This window comes from Serinus canaria, chromosome 13 (genome assembly GCF_022539315.1).
Source record: "Serinus canaria isolate serCan28SL12 chromosome 13, serCan2020, whole genome shotgun sequence".
In the NCBI taxonomy this organism is placed as follows: Eukaryota; Metazoa; Chordata; class Aves; order Passeriformes; family Fringillidae; genus Serinus; species Serinus canaria.
In genome coordinates, this window is record NC_066327.1 from 7,304,766 (window position 1) to 7,324,993 (window position 20,228).

A 20,228-nucleotide genomic window follows, 5' to 3' on the forward strand; every position below is an offset into this window, starting at 1 on the left:
TCTGGGGCGGGGCGGGCACGGGGAGGTGGCTCCGCCCCGGAAGTTCGCGCTGTCGCGGGGCATTGTGGGGCGGCGCTGCGGCCTGGCAGGTAAACAGGGTGGGGAGCGGGCCGGGATCCGGGACTGGCACCGGGACTTGGGATTAGGGACTTGACAGGGTGGTTTCTGTAGGCTCCGAGCAAGTGCTGGCGTCTCCTGCCTGGCCCTGCCCCCGGGCCTGGCTCTATTTCCCCGCGGTCGTTCTCTCCCGTCTCTTCCGGGGTAGGTGCAGGCCCAGGTCCTCGGTTAGCAGTGAGGTAATTCTGTGTTTTCGGCAGTGAGGTTTCTTTTTCAGGACAGAGGTATGTCGGGAATGCATAATATGGAGTTGGCTCATTTCACTGGGTGACGCACAATCACGTTGAAGGGCTGTGATGTCAGACGGAATCGATCTGTAAGGCTTTTCTTTTGTTTTCTAGGATTTTTTTTTTTCTGCTAAGGATAAAAGCCAAAATGGCCTCAGGTGTGGTAGCGAACGCCCCTCCTGCAGGAGGAGCAACTGATGTGAGCCTGGAGGAACCAAAGAAGATGACGAGGGAAGATTGGAGGAAAAAGAAAGAATTAGAAGAACAGAGAAAACTGGGGAATGCACCTGCTGAAGTGGATGAAGAGGGAAAGTATGTATTACTAAAGCTGTGGATATTCTAAAGCTGCTGAGGAAAAATATCTTTTTGTGTTGTGGTTACAGAGCAATTGTGAGGGGAACTCATTTCATTGTGAGTTACTGTAGAAGTAAACAATTGAACTTTGTGTTTTATTATTCCAGTACTTTCTGGAAAAATACAGGTTCAGTGTTTATTTTCTGTCAGCTACTGACAGTTCTGCTAAAAAGTCCCATCCATGAAGCTAATAACACATGTTATTTTAAAAATGAGCAAAACACAGCACAGGGGTCTTTTATGGTGTAACTCATCTGTTGCCTCTCCCTTGCTTTCACAGGGCTTGTTGTTTCTTAGAAACGTTGCTGTTTGGGTTTTTTTTAGCTCAGTAACATTACACAGAAAAAGCCATTTGATTTGGAGTCAATTTAAGTGAATTAGGTGGCAACAATCTCAAAGTCTGTGTTCATCAAACTGAGAATTTATTTTGTAGTGTGTTGTACCAACTTCATTATTTATTACCCCTCCTAAAGCACTTGATCTTTAATGTGAGGGTTGTTTGTTAGACTGAGTTATTTTGGGCTTTTTCCCTGCTATGTGTTCATTTCACAACATCTTTTTCAGGGATATCAACCCTCATATTCCTCAGTACATCTCCTCAGTGCCGTGGTACATAGATCCTTCTAAGAGACCCACACTAAAGCATCAGAGACCTCAGCCAGAGAAGCAGAAGCAGTACAACTCCTCTGGAGATTGGTACAAACGAGGAGTTCAGGAGGTATGCAGAGTGCTTTTCCCATGAAATAAGGCCTTGGGCTGATTGCACGGGGGGATTTCTGGCTGTGTGCTTTTGAGGGGGGCAGGAATTTTTATCCAGCAGGTTTTTCAAACCTGTTTGGGCTTTGGTGGAGGCTCACACTCCTGAGTGGTGTTGCAAACACGAAGTTGTTGTGTGAGCTGTTCCAGGGCTGGCACTGATGTTGTGTTTGCCCCCAGCACGCCGTGGCCACGCGGTACCGCAAGGGAGCCTGCGAGAACTGCGGGGCCCTGACCCACAAGAAGAAGGACTGCATGGAGGTAAGGGCTGCACAGGGGGTCAAGGACTGCATGGAGGTAAGGGCTGCACTGGGGGCAAGGGCTGCACAGAGGTAATCCCCTTTTGGCCCTGCCTTAATGGCTTTGAATGCCACAGCAGTTTAATCTTTGTAAAAACCAGCTGGCTGTAGATGAAATGCTGGGCTTGGAAAAGCTGTTTTGGAAAATGTTATAAGTAGTAAGAGATGGCCTAGAAATTTCTGAAGAAATTATTAATGAAGGGGGAAAGTGATAGAATTCAGTGTGTCATCCATCATTTCTGCTTGTCAAAAGATCTATGGTCTAATAATAGGTGAAAATGTTATTTTCTTTCTAATTTTATTAACTCAGGTGTTGTTGTGTCTGTCTTCCTGCTTCATCTCGGGCAGAAGCCACCCCCAGAAACTGTTTTAATTGTTTCTTTAATTGTAGAAAATATAAACAAGAATTTATGGAGTTTGAAGTCAGTTGTGCTACATAAAAGGGCAGAACTGCTTGCATGTTTTTACAATCCACAGCCTTACAGTGCTGAATTTAACTTGCTTTAGAGGAGCTTGATTGATAGTGTTTTTTAAAGGATATGTGAGTGAGTAGCCTAATGGACTGATCTAAGCATCTTTTTTGTTGCAGAGACCCAGGAAAGTTGGAGCAAAATACACAGGCATGAACATTGCCCCAGATGAGCACGTGCAGCCTCAGCTGATGTTTGATTACGACGGGAAGCGAGACCGGTGGAATGGGTACAACCCAGAGGAGCACATGAAAATTGTAGAGGAGTACTCCAAGGTTGATTTGGTACGTGGGGGCTGTGGTTTTTTGGGGAGAAAGTTAGTGTTTGGTGTAGCTGGGCTGGGAGGAGGGACATTTGTAATGTGCTCTGTTGATATTAGAGCTGCTGCTAAGGAGAAATATTTAAACAAATGCATTTTTCTACTGCACAGGCCAAACGTACCCTGAAAGCGCAGAAGCTTCAGGAGGAGTTGGCATCAGGGAAACTGGAGCAAGTGGTAAGTAAACTTAGCTAATCTGTTTTTGCTTAGGCTGAATAAATGTAAAACAGATTATTTCTACTTTCTGACTCTTTTACTCTCTATACAGGGTCTGCTATTCAGTTTTTTGCCCTTCAGTAATTTAAAGATTTTCCTAGCACCAGCATGTTCTGTGTCACATTCAAGAACTTGAAGGATCTTCTTTTAAATGAGAATTGCTTTGTGTTCCCCTTACAGGCAGAAATTCTGTGTGACTATTATTGTTCCTGAAATTACTGTCATGGAATTTTGGTCAGAAGAGCTTGTTTTCCATGTAGTAATTTTTTTTTCATATACCAAAATACTTTTCTTCTATTTAAAGATTGGTAGAGTCTGACTAGTGCTGAGGTGATGACTGTGCATTGATTTAGTAATGTTTAATATAAATTGGATTAGGAAGGTGTTTCCTTAAGAAGAAGCAGATTGGTTTAAGATAAAATCACTGCACAGTGACTTACAAAATGGGGAAAAAACAGAAACTGCTACTGGTCAGAAGTCCTGACCTAAAGCCTCCTTGCAGAGGCTGTGCTGTCCCCCCCGAGAGTTGTCACTAGATGGCACAGTGAGCTCCATCTGCCACCCAGCCCAGACTACAATGCTTTTGACAGACCTCCCCAACAGAGGAGATTCCTCCTCTTTTCATGCCAGTTCTATGAAGCAAACACTGTTGGCCTCTGTATACTTACTGCTTATAAGTGGAACTGTAAGAGGAAAAGTGTGTTTAAATTTAAGTGTGTTTAAATTTAAGAACTGTCTCTGAGGGAGGGGACTGAGACTGATTAGCACAGTCAGTGCTGCTCTGTGTTCCAGGGCTCACAGCTGTTCCCATCTTTACTATATTCAGTATTCTTCAGTTAAAGACTAAGCAGGTTAAAAAAATAAAATCTGGCTGTGTTTGTTGAACTTAAATTCTGCCTAAGTGCTTAGTATTCCTGTAAATCCTGATTAAATTCTTGAATACATATCTCCTGAATTCTTTTTTAAGTTTTCAGAGTTGCAACTTGGCTATATTTACATGATATGAAATGTTACAGTCTCAATCCTCAGTGTTTAAAGGCATAACAAGCTCTAAATAACAGCAACAGTTTTAGAATTTGCTGTTCTTGCAAAGAATTGGAAATTTTGTTGGGGATAAAGTGAACAGTTCTCCAACATGTCTGTCACAGAGACTAAGAGCATTCTGCTAGAATGTTATGTAGCAGTGTTTCTGCATTTGGGGCCAATGGTAAATTGAATGTTGTATCCAGCATGAAGCTCTGCTTTGATTGCCCTTTGTATCCCTGCTGCCTTGCTTTCTTCCACTATCTTGTCTTCTCTGCTGATGTGCTCTTTGTTTGCTGCAGAACTCCCCAAGACACCAGTGGGGAGAAGAGGAATCAAATTCACAGACAGTAAGATGTTTACCCACTGCATCACACCATGGGCAAAGAAAGAGCCTGTAGTTAGTGGAGCAGTAAAACAAGGGTGGAACAAGGGTGTGAATGTTGTGTCCATGCCACTGCCTACCTCTTCTTTTGGGCAGAGGTTGCAGGATTTCATAAAGAAGCTTTTTGTTTTAATGCCTATGTATTGTCAAACCTTAGAGATTACACACATAACTGAATTTAACACAGTATATTTTGACCAAAATAACTGTTTTCTTAATATCATCATAGTTATGTTTTGATAATTATTTCCATAGAAGGAAGTGAAAATTCTTTAACAGGAGTGCTTCTGAAGTGTTGAACGTTAGATTAGACTGAGAGCACACTTAAGCCCAGGTAAACTGTGCCACCTTGTAACTACAGGGATTGCAGAATTTTAAGGAAAGCACTAAAATCAGATTGTTGTCCATGTCTCCAGAGTGAAGGAACTCTTCTAGTTAGAAACTCTCCTTTTCTTCTCAGGAAAGAGATCATAACAGTGAAGATGAAGATGAAGACAAATATGCAGATGACATTGACATGCCTGGACAGAACTTTGACTCTAAAAGACGCATCACAGTCCGAAATCTGCGTATTCGGGAGGACATTGCCAAAGTGAGTAGAGAGTTCTGGGCAGATCTTCTGCATTCCTGGGAGTTTATGTCAACAAATTACACATTCAGTTATTAATGACTTTGTTTCTGGGTCTAGGGGTTTGGAAGTTAAGGTCTATTCTCAGTTCTGTTCCTGCCCATGTTATGACTTCATCAAGGTCATCCTTTTGCACAGATAGAACTACTTAAGACATCTAAACTGGAGGATGCAAGAGTAACCTCAGTTCTTTCAAAATCACTAATGTTAAGTGTCTTTTTTGTTGTTTTTTTCTCTAGTACCTGAGGAATCTAGATCCAAACTCTGCTTATTATGACCCCAAAACAAGAGCAATGAGGGAGAACCCTTATGCCAACACAGGCAAGAATCCAGATGAGTAAGTTAAAATGAGGTCATGCTTCTATATCCAACAAAACTCTTCAATATTATATTAATAATTTTATATTTTCTTTTACCTGTATGTCCTTTAGCTAATGAATCTCTAGTCAGTTACGTGTACACATATTAGTAAACCTAGAAAAAAACTGTTTTACTCAGAAACACATTTTGTTTTAGTATATAGAAGTGGTATTTTTGTAATACTGGCTGATCCTCAATCTTCAAGGACATGTGGACCATGGTTTAGTGTAATTATCTGTACAAGGGCTAGGACACTGCTGCATCTAGAGGTGATGCCTGCATACAATAAACATATTTATGTAAAATATTTCAGTAATCAAATCTTAAACTTTATCCCTTGTTTCTTGGTTCTGGAGACTAGTGTGGTGAGTTTGTGGTACCTAACAAAATATTTTAATTGGGAATAAGAACTTCTCCTGTATTAATGGATTGTACATAGAAAAGGTGTGAAAGCTTTACATTGTCTAGATAGCTTAATGAAAGCTGCCATAGGCTGGCTTTTGGCTGCACACTTGGCTGTCTCCCTTAACCCCCAATTCAGACACCTGACCTGTGTTGTGCTGGGAATGTACAGCACAGACAGGCTGTGAGTAACACATGTATTCAGAGAGCAGTAATCGGATTAGCTCACTGCCTAAAATAGAATGGCAGTACCTAAACGATAGCAAATATTGCTCTTTCCACCTCCCCTTGCCCCCAGCTAGAGTAATGCCAGTCAATTGGTTTTTTTAGATGCAGATGCTTTTGCTTCTCTGTCAAGTCATAATTTGATCTTTGTTGAATCTAAATTTCTGCCCCAGCTTTTCAGACTATAAATTTTTCAGAGTAGCTTTGGGAAGATGAAAGAGTGGGAATTGGATTGGTGGCATTTTTTGATCCTCAGTGTGTGTTTCATGTGATAACTGCATCTTTTCAAGGGCTGTGCACAAGTGTCTCACTTTACTGAGAGCAGTAAATGTATCCCAGGCTTTCTTAAACTCAGCCAGATATGCTGGGTCTGGACTGAAGAGTCAGAAATCCAGAAGTGAGAATCACTGTGCTGGAATATCTCAGACTGTTTATGCATATTTATTGTGTAACTAGGTCCAAGTTTAACTTCTAGTGCTTGGCATCTCAGACAGAACTTCAGGGTTGTGTCATGTGTCCCTTGAGCACAGACATCACAGTTTTTGAGTGGCTGCCTAATGCTTTCATGGCTTTGCAGGGAGCATAGGCTTTTGTTTCATATATTGATTTGGATGCACCTTCTTCTCCTTCTGTTCTTAACTCTTAGTGCACAAGAGAATTTTTACTTGCCTGTTGCACTTCTGTGTTTGTATTTGAGAGGAGATCACATTACAAGTGCTGAGAATTGTGTTCTTTTCTGCAGAGTTGGTTATGCAGGTGACAACTTCGTTCGCTACACAGGCGACACCATTTCAATGGCACAGACCCAGCGTAAGTGCGCTTTGGGCTTGGGGATTTTGAAGGAAATTCACTTAAAATATTTAATGCTGCTTTCTTGCAAAAGAGAAATTAATCAGTCTTTATAGATCAAGGCCTTCTTTCAAATTGCTTCAGAATTAAAGGATGTAGTTTGAATGTGTGTCAGTTTTAGAGTAAGTATTGAATGGAACCTCTTGTGTACACAGTGTTTGCCTGGGAGGCTTATGACAAAGGCTCTGAAGTTCATCTTCAAGCAGACCCTACAAAATTAGAACTCCTCTATAAATCTTTCAAAGTGAAAAAAGAAGATTTCAAGGCACAGCAGAAAGAAAGCATCCTAGAGAAGGTAACAGTCATTTTGGTTTATTTAATAGGAATTCTGTTGAGTTTGAAGTCTGGGTCTTGGGGAACAAGTAAGATTACTAATCCTGTGTGAGAGTGCATCAGCTGTTCACAGCAGCATTTCAACATTCAGGTTTGGAGGAGGGGAGGACGTATTGCCCTAGTTCTACCCAAGCTGGTCTTTGGCTTGGTCTCTAAAGATTTTCTGCTTTGAGTGAGGAATATCACTGTTGTCATTCTCCAGGCATAAAACAGAACAAAAAACAAACAACACAACAAAAAAACACATGCGCACTAAAAACCCCACAAAGCTAAACACCAAAAGACAGCACAGTGGCCATAGGAGATTATGTATTTCTCTCTTAACTCTTCACTAAAGATTAAACTATCTTTGTCTGCTTTTGGGCCTTCTTGACAAGGTACCAAAGGTGCTGTTTTTGAAATGTTTGCTTAACTGTATAAAAGGTGTGTTTTTTCCAAAACTATTGTATGCCATTTCTGTTTGCATTTTAGTATGGAGGACAAGAACATTTAGATGCCCCACCACCTGAACTTCTGTTGGCTCAAACAGAAGATTATGTGGAGTATTCTAGGCATGGAACAGTCATCAAAGGACAGGAGAAAGCTATTGCTTGTTCTAAGTATGAAGAGGATGTGAAGATCAACAACCATACAGTAAGTCCTAGGTTGTGTTTAAATTTTTTTTAAATGAAATACCATCCCATTGGAGCTATATTAGGATGCAGTACAATCTAATTAATGCTCCAAATACATTTCTCCTGTCTCAATGTAACACTCTCCCTTTTCTGTTAAGGAAAAACTTCAGATTGTATTAGTTGTGATGGGAATTTGAGGAGTTGTCATGGCAGTCTTAAACTAAAGGAGAAGTTACTCTGTTTGCCTTCCACTTTGAATAGAAGTTGACCACATCCTGTTGTGATTCTCTTTTTTGACAGTGTACCTGTAAGGTTCATGTAAAATAGGAAAGTATTTCTCTTAGCTGCCTTTTGTGGACTGTTTGAGTAATTTGCTTACCAGGACATCAGCTCAGGAGGAAATTGTAGCCTGCCTCTTACAGGAGTAACTGTGTGGTGTGTTCTCTTGCAGTGCATTTGGGGTTCATACTGGAAAGAAGGCAAGTGGGGTTACAAGTGCTGCCACTCCTTTGTCAAGTACTCCTACTGTACAGGAGAAGCTGGGAAGGAAATTGCTGTAAGTATTCTCTAGTTTATTCAGGTGGAAAGAGCTAAAAAGCATTCATGTTCTTACTTAAGGTTTAGACTCTTTTGCTCTTTCAGGGAGCTTGGTTTTTTAGGGATTTGTGGGATTTTTTTTTTCCTTCCCCTTTCAGATATTGTCAGTAACAAGGTATCCTTGTTCTTGTCTGTTGTACAGAATACAGAGGCAAGTTTAATGGAGGAGCAGCCTGAGGGTGAAGAACAGATGACAAAACCCAAAACACTGATGGAGGTAGGATGTTTCCCTTTCTCAGGAAGACAGATACTTCTCCTCAACATTTTATCTACAAAATTCTCTAGAGTCCTATTCAGCCAGAACATTACTAGACTGCATTATTAAAGCATTAACCTCTCAATTGAAAATTAGGCTCACAAATAGCATTAATAGAAGTTTGGATTTAGTGGTTTGGGCATTATTAATATTGGCCAGTTGAATCTTAACAGTAACTTGTTTCCCACCTTACAGATCCACCAAGAGAAACAGAAGGAGAAGAAAAAGAAGAAGCACAAGAAGAGCTCAAATTCTGACAGTGAGGGTGAAGAGAAAAAGAAGCAAGAAAAACTAAAAAAGGTGCACTATAATCTTCAATGGCTTTGTGGCAAAAGGAACATGACATATTTTACAGTATCAGTTTTATGAAGCCTATGATGTAGTTCTTGGTGATATACCATGGTGTAGTTTGATGCTAATTTAGAGCTAAATTAAAGTTAAAATGCTGTTAGATGTTCTAAAGTCCATCCCCTATTCCTCAGGCAAAGCTTCAATAAATATTTAGTTTTGATGACTTAGAACATTTCATGTCTAGGCACCAATTACACCTGTAGGTCTATAAAAAGACATTGCAGAACCCAATGATTTGTGTATTGCGAGATCAAGGGCAGTGTTAAATATGAAGTTAGCACTTTGTATCCCAGGCTTGGCCCAGTCTCTCAGCTGCTGTAATGAATCCATGCCCCAGGCCATCCCCTGCTGCCAGCAGTGTGCTCCTGTGCAGCCTGCCTTGGGCTGCTCTCAGAGGAAACCTGTTAAATTGTTCTTAATTAAAGCAGGGCACAAATGCAACTTCTTTTCCAGCAGCAACAGTAGTAGTTTGAGGAATGAGACACCACATAGCATTTAAAAATTAAAACCCCAAACATATAACAAACAATTCATTTGTTCTTGCTAGATCATGATTATATTTTAGGTAAATCCTGTGAGTTTCTTGCTTGATTTTGACATTTGGAAAGAGATTATAGTGTCTTGTTTACTAAATAGCATTTTACCATCATTTGATGTTAAATACTAAAAAATAAGCATTTACTGAAATGTGCTGTGGGTGAGCCAGACAGATGTGCATTGCTTATCCCACCCTTGTGCTTGCTCCTTGCCCATCATACAAGAATCTAAGACAAACCTTCATTGTTGGGTTTTTTTGGTTTAACTTTCACTGTGGAATTTTTGGTTCCCTTTGCTCTCATTTCAGGCTCTAAACGCTGAAGAGGCTCGACTTCTCCACATCAAAGAAATCATGCAGTTAGATGAGAGGAAGAGACCGTACAACAGCCAGTATGAAGCCAGGGAGCCAACAGAAGAGGAGATGGAGGCTTACAGAATGAAAAGGCAGAGACCTGATGACCCCATGGCCTCTTTCCTTGGGCAGTAGTCCCAGGAGGCACCATTCCAGTACATGAGACTTTTTCCAGTTGTTTACAGCTCTCTAGACACCTGATTCCCTTGCACATGTCTAAAATGGCAGAAACCTTCCTGTGCTCTGAAGAAAATTGTGAAAGCTTCTTTCAGCAGACATGAGCAGTCTAGTACTTACTGGAGTTTTGTAAATGTGTGTGTATGTATACAAATACAGGCACATACATGTAACATATGTATAGATAAAATGCATACACCTGCTCTGTAAGATCTTGAAGGAAATCTGACTGAAATCCTAGGTTTATCTCGCCAGCTAGTATTTGTGTATATATATATATATATATATATATTTGGCCAACTAATGCATAAAGTTGTGATACAGTAAAACTGACTAGTCAGAAGAAATGGTCAGCAGTTGTCAATATAGAAGAAAAACTGTTGTGACAAAAAATTGGCACAACTGCTCCTAGAGCTTCTTACTTGCACAGCCTGTATGATGACTGTAAAAGAATACATAGTTTCTTGATCAGTTTGCAGAAAGTACTTTGGAAATGTAAAAGTTAAATCAATATAAAGATTTAAGTGCTGTCTGGCCTTCTAAATGAAAGGATTGGGAAAAGCTGACTGTAGAGTTTTATTTTCCAATTGTTTCTTCAGATGTATTTCCACAGAAATTTCAGTTGTAAAGATCTGAGTTCTTGAGTTTCCTTTTGATAACAGTTTTCTGTTCCATGGTGTGACACCAAGTGTCAGGCTCTAATCCCTTGTGAGATGTGAAGCAGCATCTGCTTTGGTTTGGCAATGTTAGTCCTTAAACTGGGACTTTTCCCCTTTTAACTAATAAAAAATTGAAGAACTCAGTGAAAAACTGCACAGCACGACTTTAGAGTTGGAAGGCTTGGGAATTACTGCTGTTGAGGCTTAAACTGTTTTTCCAAGGAAAAACTTCTCTTTTCCACAAATAATTACATACAGAAATTGTACCTGTGGGTGTCCTGTGTGTGATTTAACAGACACTTTGAGGACTGAGTGTTTTGATTTGGCATGTGTAGCTATGGTGGCAATTCTGCACTGGTCTGCAGTTAGTTGTGTATCAATGGGATGTGTGATACTCTCATTGGTGATCAAAATGTTGAGTATTTACTGTGTTCCTCTGCCACACATAAAAGCAAACTCTCTGAATTGGCTGGTTTGAGCTGAGAGTATTCTCAGGGCTGTAGCACCTGAGGCAGCATGCCCTGCAACTGCTGTTGGCTTGGTCAGTGCCAAGTTCAGTTTGAGGGAAGATGAGCTGTCAGAAGGGTTTCTTGAGCTATTTACAGACTTTTCTCAAAGCTGCAGTTAATTTTTTTTTTTTAGATTAAAGTCTGAAAGACTTTATAAAGGAAGTAATTCAGAAATAACACAGGAAATAACACAAAGGAAATTTCAAGATTAACTTTGTGGATTCACTGTATGGAAACTTTAATACATCAAGTCTGTACTGAATTTAAGTGAAGTGATTGGTCAGGGATTAAAATTCAGTCCTAAATTTAGGATACTTAGATTTCACCAATGAGTCAATCCCAAGCACTGGGGGCAGTAGTTGATCCTTGCCACATCTTTAGTCTGGACTGTAAAGGAAGAGAGCTCCTTTAAAGGGTTGTGAGGTTATTGATTTTAACCTCAAGAGGACAGTGTGTTATCCTGAGACTTATTCTTAAGCAGCTGCAATACTTACCTGATGATCTTAAAAAACCTCATGCATGCATTTCCAGCTGGAATACTCCAGTCAGATGGATAAACATTTGTCAGAATAAATGGCAGGAAATGTGAAGCAATGCTGACACACTCAGAACCTTCCAGGAACAAACAGACCTGTCTGGTTTTCATCAGGAATATGAAATGGCATTTCTCCTCTCTGGGAGTTTACTCTGGTGCAGCATTTTATGCATAGAACTATGTAAGATTATTTCTTGGATCATGAGCTTTTTTACACTTGCCCCAGTTACTATACAGGCTTCTCCAAGAACAGGAAAGGAGTATGGTCAGAATTTAAAAACCATTTTGTTCTTCACCTGCCCAGAAGTAATTATGCATTGGGCTGTCCACTGAACCTAATAAAATACCAGTCCTGCCTCAAAGCAAATGTTTCGTGCTAATAATTTTTATGATAATCAGTATGAATCAGCAAGGGGTTTTTATATGGAAAAAAGTTACTAACATAAAATGATAAATACTTCCTTTTAGATTGTCAACAACCTTTCCATGGGTTAAGAAACAAATGGTTTCGATAGTAAAATACTTTTTTGAGGTGAGTTTTGTGACAACCTGAGAGCCTGTAAAATGTAAAGGTTTGACCCAAGGGTTTGTCAGACTTCTGTGACTAATCCCCATGAAGTTAATTGCTGGGGTCTGCTCCTCTGCCTTTCTAATGGTCACACCAGGCTGTACATTTATTGCTACAGTTGAATTTTCTGGTATCTAAAAATATCACAAGCCATTTTTACAGGCCCATTTGTAGAAGACTCAGGAATTACTTCTTTTCACCATACATTGCAGAAACCCAAGCATTTGCAGTTTTAAGTTACTGACACAAAACTGTCTGAGGAATGACCAGTTCTCCAAGCTGCCCTGCTGAGCTCTCCAGCCCAGAATCACTTGATTTCTGATCAGATTCCTTGGCTTGTGCCGGGAATGCTTCTTCACCCATGCTGGGCTTACTCCCCACAATGGCACCTGGCCCCCATTGCTGAGGGATTCATGAATTCTGGTCTTTCCAGCTTCAGATCAGACACACAGTTCATGTTTGTCTAGTCCAGGCCTAGTGTGGTTGTTCTTGTGGCAGGTGTGCAGTTTGCTCCTCTCTCTGCCTCCCTTTTCCTGTTCCTTCACCTCCCCTGCTGCTGGAGGCCATTTGTAGATGCCCCAAGATGATTTAATTGTAAGATCAGAGGGGTAAGAGTTCTGTGCTCATGGTGTTTGCTGCTTTAGCTGCCTCCAGTGCTGCTGGAAGGGCTCAGCAGGATTCACCACCTAAAAAAAGTGAAAGTGTCCCCCTTTCAGGAGTGTTGGCTGCCCTTGTCAAGTTACTGGCTGTTGGTTTTCCTGCCTCCCATGTACAGCTTGGTCATTCTTTAATGGTTTTGAATACCTTAGGGTGGGAGGGTTAATCTGGGGGGGAATCAGCACAAAAACCAAATCCTGCACTTTCAAGGTTTTTTGTAGATAAGCTGAAAAAGTGATTTCTGATATGATTTGAAGCACTTCTTGCTTAGCTGATTCATTTGTCAAACTGTTGATGTGTGTGATGGGACAGAGCCAAAAAGCAGTTCCAGGCAGATCTTGGCTGACAAGGTTCATGTCTCTCATGCTCCTACTTGTGCAAAATTTTGAGTTTCCAGTTCCAATCTTATGAGAATTCCCTACAAATCCTTGCCTGCAATAAGTTGATTAACTGGAGACTGACTCTGTAAGCAGCATCTGTTCCTCAGGAAGCTCAGTTAATATTTCTGCCACGTGGCATTTCCCAGCAAGGGCTGAACAGCCCCACAGATCCCACAGAGGCAGAAACAGAGTCAGGCTCAGAAGTGCATGGATGTGAGTGACTCTGGGATGTCTCAGTCCCTCCCTGCCCTTCCTTTGGCACCAGCTGCTCTCCTTTCCCCAGGCAGATCCCAGCAGAGAGGAGCCACCTCCATCCCTGGTAAGCAGCATGGGCTGTGGAATTGCTTTGGTGGATTTCAGAGGTGCCTCAGGGGGGCTGGGGGCTCAGCAGGATCTCTTCTGCCACACCAATGGAATTTGAGCTTATCCTGCTCTGCTCAGGTCTCTTGGGCTTAATCTGTGACCATGACCTGATGTGACCCTGGCAGTGCCCACAGAGCTGCCTGGGGCACACACAGTTATCTAACCCGGGAAATCTGCTCTGCTCTGTGAGCAGGGAGCTGGAAATAAACAACTTGCTCCCTTTTGCCCTTAACTTACTGCATGGAAGTGGGTAAACAGCAGTGCAGCCCTAAATATGTCCATGGAGGAGCTTTCCTCAGCTCTGTGTCTGAGAAGCATTGAGTTCAAAGCACCTTTATAAATATATACATATTGCAAGGAATTTTGCCTAAATGATATAAAACAGAATGGGAAAAGGAATTTGCACATATTAAATAAAAAGGAAACCTCTTCCAGGTTTGTAAGTCAATTGTCATCATTAGATGAAACTAATAGAATTTCACATGGTCTGTCTAGGAAAATTCCTTCTTTTAATGTATTTAAAATCAAATTTGAAAAGAAGAGATCAAGTGTAGCATCTTGTATATTCCCTCATAGGACTTTCAGAACTGACACCTTGTGTGCTTCCTGTTTTCTGTTAATAACTTCTTGCAACTTTACCACACAAAAAGCATCTTGACATTTGTTCCTGAGATTTTTCTATAGTGAAAACTCCTGCAAAAGTTGTTTGGAAATTTCCATTGTGCATGGCTTGCAGGATAAGGTTTTTGTTAGCAGGAATGTGTCATAGAAAAGTAAATATGTGCTTCCTAAAATATTAAGTGTAAAATGGCTTTGATATCATTCTGTCATCCCAATGCCTTCTGAAGTTCAGGGAAACTCCAGAATTTAAATGATTAACTGGCATTTCCAGACTCCTGGCCAAACTAACTCTTATCACATCTGAATGTTCTGTTATTAATGAGCCAGGTTTGCTTGGAGCCCTCTGAGACCCTTTTTACTGTTTGATTACTAGAATAATACTGCTTTGACTTGTGAAAATATGTGCTCAGGTTGCACTGGGAGACAGCCTGATTTATTTTTTCCAAAGCTACGTGGGTAGAGTCACAGGATGGTTTGGGTAGGAAGGAACCTTAAAGATCCCTAGCTCCAGCCAGCCTGCCCTGAGCAGGGACACCTCCCACTAGACCAGGTTGCTCCAAGCTTTGTCCAGCCTTGTCCTTGAGCACTTCCAGGAAGGAGGAGTCCATCCCCAGAGTCCACATTGCAGAGACACAGATCAGATCCTGCTGGCTCTGCACATTTAAAAGCTCCACTGCAGGAAACAAAAGCACAGGAGAAAGAAATACCTGTTGTCAGTCATGACTCTAGTCTGTCCTCAAAAGCCAGACCTTCATGTCCTGTACCTCTGCTGCCCCTGGAAGTTTTTGCTCCAAGCCCTCCCCCTCTGCTGGGTTGTGGTTTCACTGCTGTACCTTGGGACCGTGGCAGAGCTGCCCTGCTCTGGATCTGGAACTTCATCGTGTAATGCTCCTTTTTCTTTGACATCTAATGACCACAGGATTTATTCAGCCTCCTGTAACAAAGCCCCCTTGTGCTGGAGTGCTGTGAGGGAAAGCAAAGAATCAGCTGCTGCCTTGCTCTGGAACTGCAGTGCCAGCCTGCCAGGAGCCCCCCTGGGAATTCATTTCTCTAAATGCAGAGGAGAGCAGCAAGTAGGAGATGACAGAAGTAGGCAGCAGCTGGCACTGCTGCTCTTCAGCTGGACCCTTGCCCAGGGGGATCCATCATGTCCCTCTCTTCTTACTTCTCTGGCGTTTTACAGTGTTTAAAGAAACAAACAGATCACCCTTCCTATGGGAGCTGTTTATTTGCAGTTGTGCTGCTCTTCTAATACCTGTCTGCAAGTGAAATTCCTGAACACATTTTTTTAATGTAGTGACAAGTGGTGTTTAAATTCTGATTTTATAAATACCTGAAAAATGAAAGCATCCAGCTTCTGATGAATGACACATTCCCTGAGCAAAATGCCCTGATTCTTTTTTGAAGGCTCTCTCTTTTAAAGAGAAGAGTTTTGCCATTAATCTTTGTGGAATCATTACCAGACTGAGAGCAGATTTCTGGTGAATCTCTGTTTGATGGCAGAGTGCTGGACACACATCTGTGTTCCAGGTACACTCCTCTGCAATGAGCTCAGGGATCCCAGGCTGGAGGGACAGGCCCTGGTGCTTGTCATGTTTCATGCACACACTCCTTTTCATACTGAAGGAAGCTCAGCAGCATTCTCCTCTCTCTTCTCTCTCCTTTCTCCAGACATTGAATCAAAATTCACCCAATTCCTCTGATAACTCTTTCAGCTCAATAAACCACCAGGACACTAAATAAAAACCCTGATCAGCTCCTGCCAGACCAGCAAACTGAACCAGCCCAGCAGAGTTCAAGTTCCAGAGCTGCAGCAGGGCTGGTGTGGAGCAAGGGGAGAGAAGGGGTCAGGGCAATCTCTCTCCTTCCAGCAGCAGCTGGGCTCATGTCCATTGAAATGGCTTGAGCAGATTCTGCTCTGAGGCCCAGGGATCCCTGGTGATCTGTAAGCCATACAAAATAAAGTTCAGCCACTTTGAGAAAAAAAATATTAAACTGTGAAATTAATTAAAACTATTTATCCAGGCTGGTACAGCCTTTGAATCAGAAAGGGAAATGTCCCAGTGCTGTGTGACAGGATATTCTCTGCAGGTTTTCCTGTGGGTTCAAAGAGCCCAGACACTGCTGGTGTAGTATTTAAATGTGCTCACAACATGGTTTCACATGGAACAAAAAAATTGCTTGGCTAAATATTTGTTAACTTTTCTAATGAGGCTTCCAGATATGATTTGATTGTTCCCACCTAAAAATCTACTCTTAAATATTTCACCAGGGACAAATTATGTAACCTTGCTCAGTCCAAACTCCTAGTGAAGATTTACATGACTAAAAGAAGCCATATCCATTTTTTGCAAGTGTGATTTCCCTAGCACACAGCTGCTTCCTCCTGCTCCATGCTGCAGCCAAAAACCTGTTCCTTGCAACTGCTTTAGTGCTGAGAATTGGGAAACCAGCCTTGAAGAAGCATGAGGAGAGGAAAGTCCCCTAAGCTGCTTTGGCTGCAGAACATTTTGTATTAAACCAGGACTGGAGGAACACAGGGACCTGTCTGTGATCCATGGAACATCAGGATGACTTAGAACAATAGTAGTGACTTTGTCAGCCTTTCTTCTATAAACTATTACAAATTAACTAGATAATAGGCAATGTAAAAAAAAAATAGTTGGTTATGTACTGTTATAAGGTCATGCAAAAAGATTAACTCCTGTAGGAATTATTGGATTCTAGTGAAAAAATAATGAATTTGTGTTGGTAATGGCACTGCCTTAGTCCTCTGTCCTGGTGTGGTCACTAGGTAGGGCAGCCCCATCTGTGAAGAGTGGGGCTGATGAGATCTCTCAGGGATAATATTTTGCCCATTAGGCTGCTGTTACTGGGATGCTTTGGGTGGCTAAACCCCAGGATTTTTATTTTTCCTTGATATCAGTGCTGACCTAGTTCTGCAGCGAGTAACTGCACTGCCATCTGTATCCCAGCTGATGCCAAGGACTGAAAATATCCCTGAAAGGCAGCAGCCCTCTGGCTGAGGGGAGCTTTAGGGGCAGCATTTGCTCTTTGTGGTGCTTCCCCTTTGGACTGCACCTGGGGAAAAGGCTGGGAAGGCAGAACAGCCCCCCAGGGCTCAGGGGGTTTGGCCAGCCCTGCCCACAGCTCCTCACTGGGGTTAACTTCACCCTGCCCTATGGGGTTCAGTCATGGCTTGGTGTATTTGGGACTCTTTGAGAGAAGAGTCAGTCACAGCCATGAGAAATTATTTTGATGTTGAGTTTCTCTGCTGTCCCTGCTGCCTGAACACATTTCTGTGGTGTTGGCACTGCCCACTGGCAGTAAAGGGGCAGTGGCAGAGCGTGGGGTGCCAGTGAAGGGGGTGCAGACATCAGCCCTGCTCGTGTTGAGCATTGATGGCTGCAGGTTTTATCCAGAATTGTAAATTCCTGCCCTCAGGAGCTGCACAGGAGTGCAGGACACATCCCAGCACAGTGCAGATTAGGCAGCAAACCTGTGAAGTAGCATTAAGATGCAAACCTTGGCCTATAATCCTAATTATTGTTTTTCTACTCTCAAGCAGTTTTGTGCAGTGACCGTGGCAGTGCTCAGAAATGAAAGTTGTGCCAATGGCAACCCCTGACATGGTTATCAGGGGTGTCATGAGATTTTATGCCTCTCTGAAATCACCAGCTGTAAAAATTCAAGGCTTTCCTGAAAGTCTTAGCTTTCAGTTAAGAAATCCACCATGCTGATCAATATTTTGGGGTGTGAAAAAAAGTTTGAAAACACATCAATGTACTGGAAAAGCTTAGGTGCCAAAGGACAAGGAAAATGAATGTTTGCTCTGTTGCTTTTATAAAATCCCTTGTTTATTTTAACTCTGGGCCCTATTTATTATGGTTACCATAGGTTTGCCAATTGCAAACCTAAGCAAACTCTGTTATTTGTAAATATCCTGAGAATACCTTGGTTGTTTCCCAGGGGTGATGAAGGGCTGGTGGAGCACTCGTGGCTGGTACAGGGGTGAGGTTTCTGCCTTGCTTCTGCCATGCTCTCTGACACCAGTGTGTTCCAGTGGTTTTAATTGCCAAGAGCAGCTGTAAAGTCTCTCTTTGGGGCTGTTCCCATCCCATCTCATTCAGCCATTATTAGTCATTAAACACCTTACCCTGTGATTGAATCCAAGGATGGAGCAAAGGGCAATTATTCAGCCCAAATCTACAGGACTTCATGTGAAGGCAGTGGGAAGGTTTGATTGCTCATACTTGTGACACATGGATTTCCTTGGGGCCCTAAAGGAGCTCCCACCTGCCCCCTGTTAGCTCTGCTCAGTGTTCCACGTGTGACTGGGACTGCAGAGCCCTCCTGGAATCCAGCCTGGGAACAATTTGCCTCTGTGAGATGCACACCACTAGAGCTGCAGACCAGATGAAGCATTCAATAACTTCTGTACAAGGCAGCTGGTTTGTAAGTGAGGAGGAGCATTTGGAACACGTGATTTATAGCTGGGAATATTTCATAATTGGTGAGTGCTATGTCACACTCACAGTGCTGTGAATTAGTGCCAGTTCCTGGTGAAGTTTCCACTGGTTCAGAGCTCAGGGTGGGTGGCACTGTGGGGACAGGGCTGTTTTCCCAAGGCTTTGCAGTTCTGCAGAGTTTCAGGTGATCTGATCTGACACTGCACCTTGCAGAGGCTTTCAGCACCCTCAGGTTATGCAGGGATTGTGTTTGTTTTCAGGATTCCCACAGTTTTTAATGGGTTTACCCTGACAAGAGTGTGGTAAGAAGAGTGTTGTTCATCCCCAGTTAACGAGAGACACTTCACTGAAGGGCCCTTGAACGGGGGTGCCTGCCCAGCTGTCTCACAGAGACAGAAGTTGGGCACTGTGCCGTGTCTGGAAAAGTCTGGACAGTTCTGATGTGTTGAAATGTCTTTAAAAATCTCTTTATACATATGAGAGCCAAGCCTTACAAAGATGTGTGACAAATCCCAGAGCCAAACCAAACTGCCCAGAGTGAGTAACTGCTCAGGGCTCAGCTGCTGGAGTCCTGGGAGAGGCAGGAGCTGCTGAATTAACTCTCTGGGGTGCAGGGTGGAACGATGGCCTTGACTTCCTCTATTTTCTCATGGGGTAGGCTGGAACCTGGATTATTCCTGTAGGACTGAGGCCAGGCTTGTCTGCAGCACTGTCCCAAGCCAGGCATTCTGTGAAAGACCTGCACAAGTGTCTCGCTGGCAAAAGGGATGTACAAAAGCTCCTGTGCAGAGGAGGCACCACTGGAGCTGCCAGCTCTGCCCCCAGATGAGCTCTGCTCATCACTTGGCAGGAGAATTGCCCAGGTTTGCCTTTGCTGGGTTTTTTTCCTTCTCATTTCCCGCACTGCTGGAAATGTCCCCTCTCCTCCTACTGCAAACACTTGATCAGACACCAGCCAGTGCTGTGTGAAAATGCCATTAAATGCAATGACTAAACACTGAGTTAGTTACTGAGCAACTTCTCAGGAGCCCTTCTCCATACTGGGGGACTTGCTGAACACATGTGAAAAAAACCTGCTCTGTGGGATGGCCCATTTGTATGCAGGACCTTGAAGGGGAGCCTGGGAGGCTGCTCAGGGAAAACCTCAAATATGAATTAAATGAATAATCAGTGCACAGTAGTGCAGAGGCTCTTCGTGCTCAGGAGAAATGGACTGAGAGATCCAACAAAAGGGTCCCTGTCCTGTCCAGCAAAGCCAGGTCCAAGCTCTCAGGGATGGTTTTGGCCCAGCCTTGCTGGAGAGCAGGGGGAGGTCAGGCACAGCCCAAAGGCTCAGCCTGGGTCCCACTGGGCACCACTTCTGTCCTTCCCAAGGTGTAAAAACAGCACAGCCACAGGCCAGCAGATTATTTCTGTGGGAAATGTGGAAGGAATGCCCAGTGTTCCCTGGAGAGACAGTACAGAACAAATCATAGAGCTCTGGCCTGCGTGGCATTATCCAGCTTAGTTTGAGGGAAAAAATAGTGGTGCAAAATCAGCTTATTTTTTAAGCCCATCTGGAAACTAGTGGGAATTCATCTCACTGAATAAGGCCATTGTAAATTATATCAGGCTTCATCA

General features: G+C 42.7%; 1 protein-coding gene across 4 annotated transcripts; it reads left to right on the forward strand.

The window, feature by feature from the left end:
* Positions 1-10,768, forward strand: SLU7 (SLU7 homolog, splicing factor). Of its 4 annotated transcripts, none has more exons than XM_018915335.3 (16): positions 1-89; positions 459-656; positions 1,263-1,416; positions 1,635-1,715; positions 2,343-2,507; positions 2,654-2,719; positions 4,084-4,131; positions 4,627-4,758; positions 5,034-5,131; positions 6,524-6,591; positions 6,786-6,925; positions 7,435-7,596; positions 8,029-8,133; positions 8,317-8,391; positions 8,626-8,730; positions 9,626-10,768. In XM_018915335.3, the coding sequence occupies exons 2-16, from the start codon at positions 493-495 to the stop codon at positions 9,803-9,805; spliced, it is 1,743 nt and encodes a 580-aa protein (XP_018770880.1). In that variant the 5' UTR covers positions 1-89; positions 459-492; the 3' UTR covers positions 9,806-10,768. The 4 variants fall into 4 exon arrangements, with proteins under 4 accessions (XP_018770880.1, XP_009089599.1, XP_050835626.1 ...); XM_050979669.1 differs by having other exon boundaries at positions 80-98; XM_050979668.1 differs by lacking the exon at positions 1-89 and adding an exon at positions 321-341.
* Positions 10,769-20,228: the final 9,460 nt, after the last annotated feature.

What these genes read in the sequence shown, in the direction of transcription:
- SLU7 (XM_018915335.3), top strand. Translation starts at nt 493, where the DNA reads ATGGCCTCAGGTGTGGTAGCGAACGCCCCTCCTGCAGGAGGAGCAACT. An exon ending in GAAGTGGATGAAGAGGGAAA is followed by an intron (nt 657 to 1,262) that starts GTATGTATTACT and finishes CATCTTTTTCAG; the next exon opens with GGATATCAACCCTCATATTC. An exon ending in TTCGGGAGGACATTGCCAAA is followed by an intron (nt 4,759 to 5,033) that starts GTGAGTAGAGAG and finishes TTTTTTCTCTAG; the next exon opens with TACCTGAGGAATCTAGATCC.